The sequence below is a fragment of the Cricetulus griseus genome, chromosome 2 (assembly GCF_003668045.3).
Source record: "Cricetulus griseus strain 17A/GY chromosome 2, alternate assembly CriGri-PICRH-1.0, whole genome shotgun sequence".
NCBI classification, from domain to species: domain Eukaryota; kingdom Metazoa; phylum Chordata; class Mammalia; order Rodentia; family Cricetidae; genus Cricetulus; species Cricetulus griseus.
In genome coordinates, this window is record NC_048595.1 from 90126180 (window position 1) to 90143681 (window position 17502).

General features: G+C 37.5%; 1 protein-coding gene across 2 annotated transcripts in view; it reads right to left on the reverse strand.

Moving 5' to 3' along the window:
* Window positions 1-17502, reverse strand: part of LOC100766469 (FSD1-like protein) — a 63928-nt gene that overhangs the window by 33039 nt on the left and 13387 nt on the right. Inside the window, exons 2-6 of one of the 2 annotated variants that reach the window (XM_027403077.2) lie at window positions 15262-15357; window positions 14304-14435; window positions 12011-12112; window positions 6156-6178; window positions 2323-2444 (exon numbers count right to left, since the gene is read on the reverse strand). In XM_027403077.2, the coding sequence (XP_027258878.1) occupies window positions 2323-2444; window positions 6156-6178; window positions 12011-12112; window positions 14304-14435; window positions 15262-15357 (475 nt within the window). Of the gene's footprint in view, window positions 1-2322; window positions 2445-6155; window positions 6179-12010; window positions 12113-14303; window positions 14436-15261; window positions 15358-17502 lie in introns of those variants that run through there. The other variant, XM_035439876.1, reaches the window with a different exon arrangement.

A 17502-nucleotide genomic window follows, 5' to 3' on the forward strand; every position in this document is an offset into this window, starting at 1 on the left:
AGCTTAGCCACACAGAATGCTGCACTGCACACAGTGGCTCTTTACAAGGCTCATTGGAAACTGTGGCTTCCTGCTGCTATCCTCCATCACAAAAGCATATCCCACTGCATGTTGCCAACCTAGGAAAAGACCCAAATTCAAAATATGGTCTCTGAGCATTTCCGTGTGGTAGCAGCCGGCAGCAGTTCCGTGATGGGGTTCGACATCGCACGTGCTTCCCTCCCAGCGCAACCACGATGCCCAAGAGAAGGTCAGGGCTGATGGAGCGGCCAAGGCGGAGCCCCTGCCAAGGTGGACGCCAAGCCAAAAAAGGCCGCGGGAAAGGATAAATCATCAGACAAAAATGTGCAAACCAAAGGGAAGAGAGAAACAAAAGGCAAACAGGTTGAAGCGGCTGACCAGCAGACTGCAGATCTGCCTGCAGAGAATGGAGAGACTGAAAACCAGAGTCCAGCCTCTGAGGTAGAAGAGAAAGAAGCCAAGTCCAACTAACTGTCCATCATGTCTGTCAGTGGTTCCTGCCTCCCTTTGTGTACAATCCAGAGGAATATTTTTTATCAACTATTTTGTAAATGCGAGTTTTTTAGTAGCTCTAGAAACATTTTTAAAAGGTGGGAGGAAATCTCACCTAATCCCATTTTTTAAGTGTAAATGATTTTTTTAAGAGGTTAAATCATTTGCTGGTTGTTATTTTTTTGGTACAACCAGAAAATAATCAGGAGAGGCTGTGACTGTCTCGGGGGTAGAGGGAGCTAGTTTTAGATCCTACAGCATAAAGCATCTAAGTGGTAATTTGGAGTCTTGGTTGTGCATTTGTGTCTGCAGTATTTTCAGTTATATCTGGTCTGGTGTTTCTAGTAGAACTGTTTCCTTAAAAAAAAAAAAAAAAAAAAAAAAAAAAAAAAAAAAAAAAAAAAAAAAAACCACTCCTCAGCTCTTGCCCTGTCAGAACTGTCTCTGATCTCTGATGGTCATGGCTGTCCATTTTCCTAACAATTGTGATAAGGTGAACATTTTGAGGTGGACATTTTGAGGATTATGTACTGTATGTGGCATAAAATTGTGAGTCAGTGAGGATTGTGATAATAAATAAAATTGTGAGGATTGGAAGCATTTGAGTGTTTTGTGAGGTCTTAGGGAAACTTGACACGTGTGAGGCTGGAATATCACTGAAATAAGTTCAAAGAGAAACAACACGTGGTTCTTGGGGTTCGAGAATACAATGTATGACTCTTCAGAGATTGGGTGCATGTATTAAGAACTGAAATGTCTGTGTACTCTGCTCCTCAACCAATAAATCACAGTTGTGAAAGTTTGAAAAAGAATATGGTCTCTGGTCTCTGCTGAATGTATATCACTTTGTACCATTATAATGTGGAAAACTACAAAACAAATCTGTGTTGTCAGGAAGCATTTGAATCCTGAAAAGCCAACACACACGTAGCCACCCACTGACCAGCGTTCTTTCTTCCACACAGCTACACTCCTTTCTTTCACCTTTCCTTTTACGTATTCCTCTACAGCTTGTAATTTCTGCAAGTTAGTCCTTCACCTATATTACTCTCACTGGGCTCTTTTTATAGCATCATGATTACTTACCTAGCCTTTCTAACCTGTATTCAGAGAAGGAATGGTTTTGTGCAATTAGTGTTTCCTATTCACAATGTCCAGTCGTGATGTGAAGGTTTGTGCCCAGTCTTATTGCATTTTGTTAGGCCATTTTCAGAGGGGGACAGATATTGTGTGGAAATCAAGATTCGCTAGATTCAGTGTAGGTTAAGTGAAGTTTATTCGAGGAGACGTTTATTCTTGTGCACTTACACAAGAAGTGGGTGACTACCGCAAGTTCCAGCTCCAAGGATTCACCCATGCTCCCTCTGTGACCCGACCAGAAAAGAGAGAACCAGCCACTGGTCCTGACCCCAGACCTAAACCCAACCCGTCATGTCCGCACCTGTGACTATGCCCAAATCAACGTGGTCAATGCTATAGGTGCCGGTGGATGGATATATCACTACAGGGGAGAAACTGGGAGTAGTGGAGAGATGGGAAAGTGTTGGTAAGGATGTAATGTATGACACAAGAATAAAAGTTAAAACAATAATAATAACAACAACCTAGCCAATATATAAAAAAATTCCCCAAATCACCATTGTCCTAATAATTTTACATAGCAACTAACAGTATTACTTGGTGATGGAAATACTATTTAGCACTAAAAATACAAAAAATAGAATTAAACAACACTAACAAAAATATTTCATCATGCAAAAATCTTGTAATATTTTTTATTTGAAAGTTCCCATGTAATAATGTATTTACCTGGCAAAAACTTCAAAGTTTGCAGCATCTGTCTTTCCTGAGAGAAATCCACCATTAAATGTGTCATGTTTTCACTGACTTTTGGTTTCAAAGACAGGCGAAAGGCTGAAGCCATTGTGACTCTATAGTAAACACAGACAAACATTTTAAAACAAATGAATGCAAAGTAACAAATTTTATGTAATTTATAAAATTAAGATAAAAATTATCTCACTTAGTGACTGTAGAAACTGTAACAAAGGCAGTCCAAAAGAAATTTGCTTTATTTTGAAAATCGAATCAAAAGCTAAGATTCCAGCCAGTTTCATAAAATTTCACAGATAGATATCACAATAAGCAATATCTAATATAAATACTGCTTACAAGATCCCATTCATCTGAACCTCTACATACAGTCTCACCGACATCCTAATGCTAGCCTCACTCATTTTCACCAAACAATGAACCTATTACAAACACTTTCCCAGCTACTGCTACACCATGCGCTCTTAAACAGTAGAGGCAGAAGGACCTGGCATTACACACTGCAATACCTGATAATGACAGACCATGAATGACAAAGGAAAGATCCTTAGCCTTGAGTTCCATACTACCAAGACATCATTCTCATCTCTCTACATCAATTACATGGAAAGACACTATGAGAAGCTGCCTAGTAGATCTATAGGTCATTGAAAAAGAAGTGTTCAATAAACACTCAGATAATGTGAAGTAAAATACAAAATAAGAATCAAGCCAAATCAGATCTTACAGTATCAAAAGGATGGGGGAAAGTTCTTAGTTAAAACTGAAAATTTAAAGCAACTCATATGCTGATGTGAAAAAGAAAAGCCACTTAATTGTGCCCGTTTGTATCTGCTTCTCCTCAGCTATCCAAATGAGTGCATTCTTTTTTTCCACACACAAAAAGAAAAGAAACCTTTATTCAATTAACTTGTGACTCAATCATAAAATTTCATTATTTTCATGTTGCATTAAACTTCACAAATAGCACAATCAGTCCTGTAATATCTTTGGAGAAAAAAAAAGAAAGATACAGAAGTACTATTCACCAGTGTTCTCTTCCTAGTACACAGTCTGAGAGAGGATATTAACAGAGCTACTGGAAAAAGGGAACACCAGGTCTAGTCAATTGGATCTGCCACCAAGAGATCAACAGGATGAATGATGGCAAATTTGATGATGTCAAGCTGTTGCTCAATTCAGTTATTTTACTTCATTTAAAAACAAAGTCATCACTGTAATATAACAATGAAAACACAGCAATTATTTAGTTCATCAATAAAAAAGTATAATATTGTTAATTTAGTTCATGAGGAAGGCAACTCCCACTATCTGAATGCTTCAGACACCAAATATACACTGATCCTGCTCACACCCAGAACTAGGCTGCTGACTCTCAAAGAATATTTTTGTTTACACTGTTAAGTCTGGATGAGGGCTCAGCCGTACCTGTACTGCTGTGTACAGTCCTGAATAACACTGAAGAGTCCTAGAGAATGACACTGAGACGAGAGAGTTCGTAGATGCTCAATCAGTGAATGGGTTTCAACTTCTCTGGGTTCTTCTAAACCCAATGAATTAATTACTTAATAAGAAATGCTGAAATCTATAAAATCTACAAAAAAAACCTTGACATAAACCACAATGAAAAAGAATGCCCCAAAAATGCAGTAGAAATGTCACTTGCAGTAGAAAAAAAGTCTAGTCAAAATGAAAAATTAAAAACTTATATGAATTGTCAGACAGTGGTGGCACACCTTTAACCCCAGCACTTGGGAGGTAGAGGCAGGTGGATCTCTGTGAGTTCAATTCCAGCCTGGTCTACAGAGCAAGTTCCAGGACAGCCAATGCTACACAGAGAAAACCTGTCTCAGAAAAACAAAAACAAAGAAAAAACTAAAAATACTTATGTGAATCATTTCAGATGGACAACAATAAAAATTATTTTAAACTGAATATATTTAGACAAATTTTAGCCTTAAGATCCAAACTAAAGTCTAAAATTGGTAAGATATTCTCAAATCATGCTGTTTGCTATGTTTTAATTCACTTTAACTTTGTTAGATTATTTCTGATAGGAACAGCTAAATTAAAAGACTTTTTCTTCCTACTGTTATTACTGTCACAAGAAAATAATCACAAAACAGACGAGCACATTTAACCAAGTTTTTTAAAAAATAGGCCAAGACCTAGAAATACTCTCCAGACATGGGGCAAATGCTCTATGGCTAGCCAAACAAAGAAAACAGTGTAGGCTTGAAAAAAACAGAAGAAACAAGGACTCCGACTCCTGTGATGCCTGGATACTGATGTGATCACATCGAGGGGCTGACTGAGAAAGAGGAAAAGATGGGACAGAGGATTCAGTGAGGAGAGAAGACATAAAAGCTGGCACTGACATTAAATTCAGACAAACCTGAACAGAGGTCATCAGGAGTAAAGATGGGAGCTGAGGACGCACAGAAACAGAACCCTGAAATAAAGGAGAGATTTGACAAGTTTCTCAAGACTCTTTGGACAGTCCAAAACCTTGTCAGGAATTGATTTCTAAATCAGAAAATCAGGAACCACAGTGAGATCTAATGGAATACACCCAGTTAACTGTAATAATCTAGCCTGGGTGTGAGAAGCTTGTTTCTGGCTAATCTCCACAGATGAATCTACCTTATCATGGGCTTTGCTCTCACTCATTCCTCACAAAGCATACTCTTCACTGAGCACACAGCATGCACCTACAGTCTGGACTACTTCCTGAGGCAGGAAGCATGCTTGCACCCAGAGTTCAAGACCAGCCTAGAAACACTGAGAACCATCTCTTAGAACAACAAAACCCTAGTGATCTCCCTATATCCAGCACTTAGAATAATGAGCCACATATTAGCATTTGTACTAAGAATGCTTTGACATTATGCAAATCTTGTCCCCTCTCCCACATCATCAAATAACCACAAAAGAAACACAATGGAAAATTTCTCCAAATGAACAATGGACACTGGTTTTCACATAATCCATACTGAGTATTTCTATGAATTACCTAATGAAGAATAAACTGATCTAGACTTGAAGAGACTGAAGAGTTGTGCCCATCAGAGACTCTCATGATCATGAGATAAAATCCTTAAGTTACAGACTACAGACTACAGACAATGCTCGGTGACTAAGCAGGCAGGTGAGTGACACTCCAAATATTACCTCAGCTCCTTGAACACTCAGACATTGTTCCAGCAAGTGCTAAATGTCCTGTTTATTCCCAGCAGTACCAATTAAAGACACCTTCTAAGCCAAGGTACTTAACAGTTTTCCTGACTTTTTTCCTACAGTATATAAACAAGACAGTGGTGGCATTAGAAGTACAAAGAGGTGGCACCAGAAAAGGACAGAGAGAATACAGAGGGGTTAACCAGGACAGCAGTGAAAAGCCTCAGCTCCTGCAGACACTTGGCAGCACTGGGCCTCTCTGAAAACAAGATCCACTTACATTTAAGAACAGCATTGAAAACTGCATCCCAGAAAGATGTATTTTAAGTTATTCAAAATAGATCAATCTTCAATACTAAACTAATTAAGAACTATTCTAAAACTAAAGCTAACTATGGTATTACACCAGAAATGAAATTCTCTTAGAAATATGTAATTTCCACAACTTAAAATGTGACCTTAAAAAGTTTACTGGTTATTCTATGATATACAGAGCACATTTTCTTTATTTTGTACTTAACTATTACATATAGTTATTTTCATCAACAGAATTCTAAGAAAACTGGTTTCAGAATTTCATTTCTGGCTTCAATATTGACACTTAAATAAAAAATGTAGGTTTTATACCATACCTATCCTTGATCTGTCTGGCAGCCTTGGAGCCAATCAGGGAGAAGAGAAAGAAGGTAGTTAGTGCTTTTCATGCAAGTTCAATGGCAGTGACATGCAAGAAAAGTTAGCATATAAACCCTGCAACAGATTAGTTCATAGTTCATCAAAAAATAAATGACAGGAAATCTATATAGTTCATGTAAGCCTGATAAAGTGATGTTAGGATCACAGTAGAATTGAGACCCCCACACCGACCACCATAAAAGGAGGAAAAATTTAACATTTCAACTAATTTCGTGGAACTATAATTGTGGTTTTTCAAACATACGATTATCAAAATACACCTTTGCTCGTGTTTGGTTTGATATTCTTCAACTGAAACAATTTCTTTCATAGACACACATTCCGACACATTCCAATAGTTTTTATGTATATGAAAATTTGCCTGCTGGCATACAAAACTAGACTATAGTTCTAACATTTGCACCCAAGAAATGAGTTCTAATAGAGATTCAGACAAGGAGAGATGAGAGAAACATCTCTTACAAGTGGGTCTTTCCTTCAGGAAGGCTCACACAAGCTAGCAACTTAAAAGAAACTATTGTATATATCTTCTGGTTTTGTTTTTAGAAAATGGTAATACAAGTTTAGGAAGGGTTTGCAGTTACTATCCTGTACTATACAGTCAGAGAGTAACAATGAAGTCACACAAAACCATTACCTCTTTTTTATATATGAATGAAACACAATATATCCAACAAAAGATTTTCTTCCATGCTAATAAGCATAGTTAACAATTACAGCTGACAAAGCTGTTTTGCTAGCATACAGCCTGGTACACAGAAATACTTAACTGAGTACAATTGAATGTAAATTAGAAGTATAATGCAGTGCTCTGTTTCAGTCCTATCTTTCAGTCCTAACATTGATTGTTTCTACTTGCTACAGGCCATTTTTATACCCAGCCTCAACTATTTTGGCCTGAGTACCATTCCAAACAAAAGAACTGAGGTTTAATATAGATAACAACATGCTACAGCTCCAGCATTACCAGTAATCAACTCTGTGGCCTTGTATATTAATCATTTTCTCTACTAAAGATTTGGGGTTCTTAATGTTTTTTTAAAAAAAAAAAAATCCTTTCCAAGGTCCACATACTACAGCCAACCAAATGTGGTGGATCTCCAATCTCCTGAAGTCATGAGCCTAGTTTGGCACAGTCCCTTTTGTAAGAGTACTACATTAGTCAACTACTATATTGGTTTTAAAAAGTACTGTCATGGCAGCTGGAATTAAGAGTGATTTTCATATAGGTGTTACAGGAAGGAAAAGGGACTCTCCTCTGCATGCAATACTTCTTTACATACAGAGGAAGTACCACTGTCATTACCCTTCTTCACTTAACACTGACACCAGATGATGAGTTTAAAGGCACTCACTTGTACCTCTTACTTTTCTTGAAAGTTTGCTTGTCTTCGTTGGAAGAATATTGTTTCCCAGTTTCCCCACATGACCCATTGAGAGGAAGACCATTATGATTCGGTCTGTATGTAGCATAGCACATTTGTGTGCACATGTACATACACATGCACACAAGGCTCTTGCAGCATCATTTCACATACCATGCTGTTTGTGGAGGATGAACAACAGAAAAGGAACAAACGAGAAATAAGATAACCTAGGAGAAAATGCTGTCCAGTGTATTTACATCTGATACACAATGAAAATTCTGTGGCTCCAATTTAGGTTCACATTTTATTTTAAATGCATCTGTAAACATAGAAGATGAGAAATTACCTCTACAGTAAGAGGAAAGTCTCAAATTCTAAAACTGTTTATCTAAAATGGCCCAATTTCAAGAAATACTTTAAATATAGAACAATTATTTTTTTCTAGAAATTCTTCTCCCAAAGAAAGTCATCCAAAGTTTTTATCCTATATACTTTCATTCCTATGTTTTAATTCCTTTTTGTTTGTTTGTCTGTCTGTTTTTGGAGACAGGGTTTATTTGTGTAGCCCTGCCTCTCCTGGAATTCCCTCTGTAGACCAGGCTGGTTTGGAACTCACAGAGATCTGTCTGCCTCTGCCTCCCGGGTGCTGGGATTAAAGACTGGACCCATCCATCACCTCCCAGCTCTTGTTTTACTTTCAAGAATGATGATTTTATAACTCTATCTCTAAACTACGAAGCCTACAATTTTCCAGCACGATGCTGCTACCGAATTTACTTGCAGCTGTATGACTCCACTCGCCAATCAGAGGTACACCTGGGAGAGAGCTTGGCTTTCTCTGGAGTTATACGGTCCTCTCCTCTCTATCTCATTTTGTCTTTCCTTTATCAGTTAACTTTTTTGTTTTGTTTTCTGAGGTACAGTTTCATAATATAGCCCAGGCTGGACTCAAACTCACAGTAATCCTCCTGCTTCAACTTCTCAAATACTGGGATCACAAGCCTGAGCTAACACGCCTAGTCTCTGCTTTTTTAAATTAACAATTACAATCCTTTCTTACATCAGTTTTGGGAACCTGTCACCCTAGGCCCAAGTTACTAAAGTAGACCGGCAAAAGAGTAAAGGACTTCATACAAATAATTGCTCATAATTACCAACTAAGTTTAAACGAATGAAAAACGGATCTTTGCTGAATCTTGTTCTTAATCTACAATGAGAAGACACAGAAACTAATATATTCTGTGAATTTTTCAGGCATTTTGAATACTTTCTTGTTTCTACACTTTAAAAACCTGGGGGCTATGGATGTTGCTCAGTTGTTAAGTGCTTGCCTAGCATGCATACAGCCCGTGGTCTGTTCTCCAGCAACATAAACTGAGCATGGAGGTGTGTGCCTCAATCCCAGCACTAGGGGTGGAGCCAGGACAGGAGTTCAAAGTCAGCTTGGGATACACATAAACCCTGTCTCAAAACAAGCAAACAAACAACAGCAAGACGAGGCTGTCTTCCTAAGAATTTACAGGACAGTTCTTTTGGTGTCTGAGAGCAATGTCAGGCTATGTGGTAGTATTCAGAAACATCACAGTAATGGTGGATTTCCTGACTGGTCTGTGGTTGTCAGTATGAAACCACTGTCAAAACACTAAGATGGCATTTATACATGCTTCATTTTCAGGACTCGTAAGTAACCTGGGATATTATTTCCCCAAATAACCTTGTTTCCTGTAGCACAAGGACCACATCAAACCCACTTTAATGGCAGTATCTTTGCTAACTACACCAGAGTTGTCTGGGGTGGGGAGAAGTGATGCTTTTCACAGCAAACTGGAAAATAAAGAGTGGCTCTCAGCTCTGGTGTTGATGTGGCCTTCGTACAAGCTCAGCCTCTTCCACGCCTTCTTTTTCTCTTGCTAGTTCAAATAACTTTTAATCCTGCTTCTCCCTGAGCGTGGACTGTGAGCACATGAATGTCCTTGTCTCACCTTCTCTCTTCATCTTTTTCTCCTGATGAAAAGCATGCTTGCTTCCACCAGTCCCTCTGTCCAGCAGAGAGGCAGCACTGCTCACTGCAGAGGCTCTTATACTTTCCGTTGCTGCTCCTCTTTCCACGTATCTTGGTAGTCTTTCTCATAAGTATTTTCCAGTGTGGTTGCTCAGCCTTCAGATGAATCTATATTTTTTCTTCTTCAAATGTTCATGAACCTGAAGTTTCTTTTTCTTATGTAAATCCAAAAGGTAATTAAAAATATTCATTTGTGGCATGTGACATCATAGACCACAGGTGCATACTCCAGGATGTGAAAAAGGTCCTAATGTTTGAATCTCAGGGACTGACTGACTCTGCCAAAGACAGGAAAGTGTATTTCTTCCTAACATCTTTGTTTTTCTTTTTATACAAAGGAAAATAGAAAGAGAGACAGAGAGAGATAACTCAAAATGCTCTTTTTCCTTTAGGCAAAAATACTAACTTTGCCATGTAAGGTCGCAGAGGCAAGTGAATCTCTGTGAGCTTTACCTTTAAGCCATCCTGGTTTAGATATCAAGTCCCAGGCCAGCCAGCTCTATGCAAGGAAAACTTGTCTTTTCTTTTTTTCTTTTTAAGACCTTTGGAAAAGAACTAGTTGCCATCCCCATTGATTCTATACACTAAAGGATATGGATTTGTGTGCATTTAATATATATATATATATATATATGTATATATATACATATATATATATATTTAACTTTTTCTATTAAAAAGTGATATTTTTCAAAACATATGATCAGGGCTGGAAGAGATGGCTCAGTGGTATACAGGACTTGCTGCTTTTGCAGAGGACCTGAGTTCGGTCCCCAGCACCCACAGGGTGTTTTACAAATCACTGTAACTCCAGTCCAACAATCTGATGTCTTCTAGCCTCTGAGGGTACAACACATATACATGGTACACATACATACATTCAAGCAAAACACTACTACACTGAAAACAAATGAACAAACGCATACATGCTCACTTAAAAGTAAATAGCCTGAAACTAATTTTTGTACAGTACTACTCACACCTTCTTTATAACCAGCACATTTGTACAGTAGTCTACATTTCTGTAAGACACCAACACTCAGAAATACAAGATAAAGTTCTATTTTATGATGTGTTTAGTAAATATTTCAAAGCTAACGTACACTTTAGTTAAAGGTCCTTCTCTGACCTCGGCATTGCTGACCAGTCTAAAGGACCCTCTCAACCCTCCCTGCAGAGTACAACTGAGCTCCATCCTGTGTGCTCTTCTCAGTGCTCAAGAGATTGACATGCCCTGAGCAGGTATTCCAGGGGTGAGCTATTGCAAGTGAGAAAAAGGAAATAAGCCCCATTTTTTCTTTTCATCTGTGATCAAATGCAGAAAACACTGTTCCCCTTTCACAGTAGCTTGCAGCTGTCATTCCACAGTAGATACTCATGGGTAGGAAACCATTCTTTCCCTTTTAATCTGATGAGTGGTTGGAAGGAGATAGATAATTATATGCTGACTTGGAAATTGTTCTGGTCCGTTCTTTTCATTGGAAGAGTTCAAGGTTTGAATTCAAGGTAATAATAGGAATGTTAATTTTTTTGACAAAGGATCCAAGCACTGTTTTGCAAGCCAAGTACTAGTGACAGGAGAAACCAGAGTCTGTGGAATCCTGGCTATTTACTTAATGATCCAGATCTCATCTGAACTTTTTGCATATATTTACTATCAACCAAACTTCTAATATTCAAAAAATAGTGTGAAGCATGTTCTAAAATCCTATCATATTTGTGCCATTGTTTCTTGTTCACTTTCAGATCGTATAATGCTGATAAAGAGAGGCCCTTCAGATCCAGATCTCATTCTAGGAACAGGAACCCGACAATTTAAATAGCAGAACTTGAAGATAAAGAAGTATGAGAAGAATCATTTGTGGGTTTTAGTCAAGGCTATTTTGTTGTTGTTTCCAATTACATTAGCCCAACCTAAAGACTTTAGTATGGGATATTTAAAAACAGAGTGATGGAAAGAATTGGTTTCCCAGCTTTATAACAATTCACAACTGGTCTACTAATTGTACTTCAAAGTTATCCCATTCCATTTTGTCAGTAACTAAGCATTTGAAGTAGGCCTACAGAGTATTACGACTTGGCTCAAGTACTGAAGAACCTTTAAAACAAATGCCAATAGTGATATGACTGAGAAAAGAAAACATTTAAATTGAAAAAAGAGAACTAAAATAATCAATTTCTCATCCCAAAGATACATACTGTAAAACAAACAAACATGCTTTGAAATAAGTGAACACCTTATATTTTATTTAGCAAAAACCCCAAGACCTTTACAGTATCAGAAATGACAAAGCTCTTCTTTAAATACTCCTTCAGTATACTAGGATAGTGTTTTTGTTTATTTTCTTTTTGTTTTGTTTACCTTTGAGAATTCTTCGGGTTCCTTTATATCTAATGATCTGGTTGCAAATTCTAGGAGTTCTTCTGAGTTTTCCAGGGCATTGTTACATTGGCTAAGCTGACTCTAGGGAGAAGCACAATACCCAAATCATTAAAGTGAACTTTCCTACTGCCAAGCTCAAAATAATGCTATAATAAATTTAAGGAGATTTTAATGGCAATAATTGAATAAATATACATACATCATAGAGCAAATGAAGAAGGAAAATTACCATCAGTTATATGCGTGACAAAATTGCCTTTTTTCTTATAATTTATCCAAAACAGCCTAACTAGGGATGGCAAGATGGCTTGGTGGACAGAAGTATTTGTGGTCCAAGTCTGATAACACCAACTTGTTCCACAGTGAAAGGTAAAAACTTGACGAAAAAATTGTCATTGGACTGACATGCATATACCACCCATATTCTGAGACATGAATATTTTTAAAAGCTTAGTTATATGCAGATGAAAATATTGAGTACATAATTAAAGCAAAAGAAGAAATAAAGCAATTATAAGTGGAATAAAATTAACTTACAGTTTCTTAGAGTAGTCAAAAATTATGTATAATATAAACTAAAATATCAGAATAGGGCTGGAGAGACAGCTCAGAGGTTAAGAGCACTGGCTGCTATTCCAGAGTTCCCAAGTTCAGTTCCCAGAAACCACATGGTGGCTCACAACCATCTCTAATTTGATCTGGTGCCCTCTTCTGGCATGTAGGCAGAACACTGTATACATAATAAATAAAATCTTAAAAAAAATGAATTAGAAAGTAAAAAAGATTTTAAAAAATATTAGAATAATCTACCTGCAGGAAGCAACCTTTGTAATGAAGACTGAATTTCTTGATAATGTTTAACTAATTAAGTTAGCAAGTCATACTTATGTATGACTCAAGTATTAAAAACTATTTTGAACTGTAATTTATACTTATAGAACAATGAAAAACCTACATTAAAAGGCAAATATAGAATATGAGAAAATATTTCCAAATCATATCTGCCAAGGGTTACTATCCAGAGCTCCAGGGCTAGGTGAGCAGGTAAGCATAGCCTGTGCCTAACACATACACAACCCTGGCTAGATTCAAAAGCCCAGTACTCCCATGCTGAAAACAGAGTTAAAAATAAAAATATAGCAAAGTAAGTCTGTGACTTTAAAACAACAAATAAGTTACTAAGTAAACAGGAAAAATAAACAAAAATTTCTTTAAGCAAAATACATAGGCATTAACAAGCATATAAAAGCTGTTCGTCTCTCTCTCTAATCACTAGAGAAATAGAAATCAAAACCATAACAAAAATATTGATTCACAGCCTGGTATAGCAGTATATGCTTTTAATACCAGTACTCAGGAGGCAAAGGTAGATGGATCTCTGTGAGTTTGAGGCCAGCCTGGCCTACAAGTGAGTTTCAGGACAGCCAGATCTATATGTTTAGACCCTGTCTCAAAAAAGCAAGCAAACAAACAAACAAAAAAAAAAATGATTCATACCCTTTTAGGATGTCTGCCACCAAAAGAAAACAGGAAACAGATGTTAATAAGAATGAAGCAACTGGAATCACTGCACAGCTGGTGAGAATATCAGAGTGTAGGCAGTGGAGAACAGAGTATGCGGCACCTCAGAAAACTGAGGGATGGCTGCCACATGATCAGCACACTGACTTCTGGGTACACAGCCAAAAGAAGGAAAGAAGAGTGTCTTCAAGATGTATCTGCCTGCTCATACTCTCTGCAGCACTGTTTACAAGTCAAAGGTATAAACAGCTCAGGGTCCATAGAGAGAAGAAGAGGCAAAGATGATGTAGTATTATAAAGAAAATGTACTCAGCCATAAGGAAATCTTGGCAACTGCTAGAGCATGGACAAACCTTGGGAACCTTATGCTAAAGTTGCACAGTCACGAAAGGACAGATGCTGTACAATTCCACTTTCATGAAACATTTAAGTAATCAAAATAATGGAGCAAATGGCAAAACTGCCAGGAGCTGATGGAGGGCAAGTGAGGACTGTTATTTCGGGGCTGAAGAGTTTCAGCATGGTAATAAGAGGGAAAAGATCCTGAATTCTGCTAAAACAATATGAATCAAAAAGCTATAGCTTAAAATGGTTGACAGTAAATTCTGCATTTTTAACCACAATTTTAGAAAATATTAAAGATATTTATGTTCCAAGCCATTAAAACCACCCTGGCAAGAGAACATACGGTTATACTCAGGTGCTTATTTCTGCCTACAGAACCCCGGCATCAGGTAGTGAACACCCTCACCTGTAACTCCTGGGATTTACGGACTTGCTCCTGCTTGATGCTGCTGACCATACTTTCTTTTACGTCATCTAACATAGAGTACAAACTATCAAATTCTTCTTCTAATTCTGAAAGTATGTTGGAAGAATTTTCCTGTTTTACAAAACAAAACCAAGACTTTACTCAAGAACTATCCAACATTTAAAAACTAAAAAGCATAAGCAAAGGGAAGAATAAATTCCTATCATAAACTACCTTACTCTACAGCAGTGGTCCTCAAACTTTCTAATACTGAGACTTTTAATACAGTTCCTCATGTGGTAACCCCCAACCATAAAAGTATTTTTGCTGCTACTTCAAAACTTTAATTTTGCTACTGTTATGAATCATAATATAAATTTCTGATATGCAGGATATCTGATATGTAACCCCTGTGAAAGGGTCATCAAATTCCCATAGGGGTAACAACTCACAGTTTGGGAACTGCTGGTATAATAGAAAAGTAATAAACTTTAATATGTGACTTCAGGTCATAATAAAAGATTATTTGTCCCAACCCAGGTCATTTCCTTAAGCATTCCTTTCCCCTACCTGAGCACTGTGCCTCTGAATCTATGTCCCACTTTGTCTGCTTCTTCAACCAAGTCCTATCATTGGCACCTCCCTTGGCATTACATATGATCTTTAAAAAATGGTTTGTTCCCACTACAAAGAGACACCATTTGCTCTTAATTGGAATTAGTGAAGCGCAAGACTTTAATACTTGCTTGTAAACATGATGTCAGCTGTCCTTGCCCCTCAGCACTTGCTTTCCCTGCACAGAAGGCAGGAATGACACAGGAAGTGATTTACTCTGTCCTTTGAGGACCCCATTCCCAGCTGCATAATGTTATACTCCCAAGTTAATGCACTGTTATTTAAACTTGAGATTATACTAGCAATCATTCAGATATGCAATTAGTGATAGAAATGTTCATACCTGAAGTCCTTTCAGTGTGTGATTTAGTGTATCAATAAAATTCTGAATCTCATCGTTCTTATTTGCCAGCGTTGAAATGATTCTTTGCAGAGCTTCCTAGGATTGAAAACAAAACATTACCTTCTCATACAAGACAAGCTTGAATCTCACAACAACCATTCCAAGGACATCTGTATAAGAGTGCATCACATAATAAATGGGAGCAGCATAAAGACACTCTTGATTCAAATCTCCCCAAAGCCTATGCTTACACACAGTAGGCAATGCATATGTCCTGTTTTAAACTCATTCCTAGTACACCATGCAATCACCTCAATACATTTCATATTGAACATAATCAATGTTATTGTTTATCTTTTTGTGTGTGAGAGAGATAAGGTCTCACTATGTAGTCCTGGATGATCTGGAACTCATTATGTAAACCAGGATGGCCTTGAACTCAAAGAAATATGCCTGTCTCTGCCTCTGGTTCCTCAGTGCTAGGATTAAAGGAATGTGCCTGCTCTATTTCATATGCACAGTATTATTTCAGACCACACAAAGCTATAATGCTTAAGAAAACAGGAGTAGGGCTGGAGAGATGGCTCAGAGGTGAAGAGCACTAATTGCTCTTCCAAAGGTTCAGAGTTCAATTCCCAGCAAGCACATGGTGGTTCACAACCATCCACAATGAAATCTGGTGCCCTCTTCTGTCCTGCAGACAGACACACAGGCAGAATACTGTGTACATAATAAATAAATAAATCTTTGAAAAAAAATGAAAAAGAAAACAGGAGCTTCTAATACAGTATCAGGACATGAATAAAAAAATATCCAACATATTTATTACCAAAAAGACAAATTTTAAAAATATGAAGAGCTAAACTGCAAATCTGCAACTAGAATAGTATTAGTTACCTGATGTGCTCAGAATCAGAGTAACTAAACTATTCTAGTAGCAAACCCTAGACTTTGGTAATGATTCCAAGTCAAATAAAATGTGTGGCTTTTTAATCTCCTCATACTTAGTACATTTCTGTTACTAAAAATTTCTAAGGCAAATGTATTCTATATATGTGGCCAATGGTCACATGAAGCTCTCTCCAAAACAGTTACTTATCACCAAGAATTAATAATCACTACCCAGAAATATGGGCACCGAAACTGCTAAACTACATTTATTGTCTGTCTTTTAGAGTTTTTTTTCTCATTGGAATACAATAATTGTACAAAATAATGGACCTCAACCTGCCAATTTCATATATGTAATGTGCTTTGATGATATATTCCCATTTAGTTTATTTCAATGTATGGAGCTTTGTGTGACCTGTATTGCCATAGTGGACAGCACAGCTTTAATTGCTTAATAACTCCACTAGTAGTAATGGGGGAAAACTCAGTAAAAATCAAATACAAGTACTTATCCTGTATAAATATTTCCCAGAAGCATGGAATGCTTTTCTGTAAGTACCTACAACCTTAATTATTAGCAAGCCCAATAAAATTTCATAGGACCAAGGTTCTCTTCAACACATAGTTGGACAATAATAAAAAGGTTATATACAAAGTACCTAGGAAATGAAATAAGAGGATACTCCATGCATCATTAAAGAAAATCAAGAACAATTACAGCAGATCTCATTTACTTCTCTCACAATCCCTGGGGATGAGGAGGCATTATCATCCTTGGGCTCAATCTCTTGACTCTCTGCTTCCTTCATTTACTGACACCATTTTTCCCATTCTCATCCTTGTGGTATTTTAAAACAATACAATGAAGTTGTGCTAGAAAAAGGTCTATGGGCACCAAGAGTTAGTTGTTAAACCTGTCCACGCTCTTCCCAGAACTATGTATACAGATCAGAATGGCAGAATGCAGCCAGAACTCATAGGAGGGACAGGCACAGTTAGGGAGCCACAATGCTTCTGAAGAGATGTAAAAAGGAGACCCAAGACTTCTATGTATGTGCCAGAGTCAGGCTCTCCAGGTATTTAAAGCAAGAAAAATAATACACCATCCTCTGGCTGCTTACAGGAGGTGCCAATTAATATGACCTGTTTTTTTTTTTTTTCTAGTTAATGGACTGCTGCTGCTCCTTTGCTCCTCAGCTATGAGGTGAGTTTTGCTCCACCACATGGGCCATGTCATGATGTGCTGTCCTCTTCCAGGTCCAAAGGCAAAAGGGCCAAAGACAGCCAGGGACTGAAACCCACAAAACTATGAGCTCAAATACCCTCGTCTAAGCTACTGTAGATTAGCAC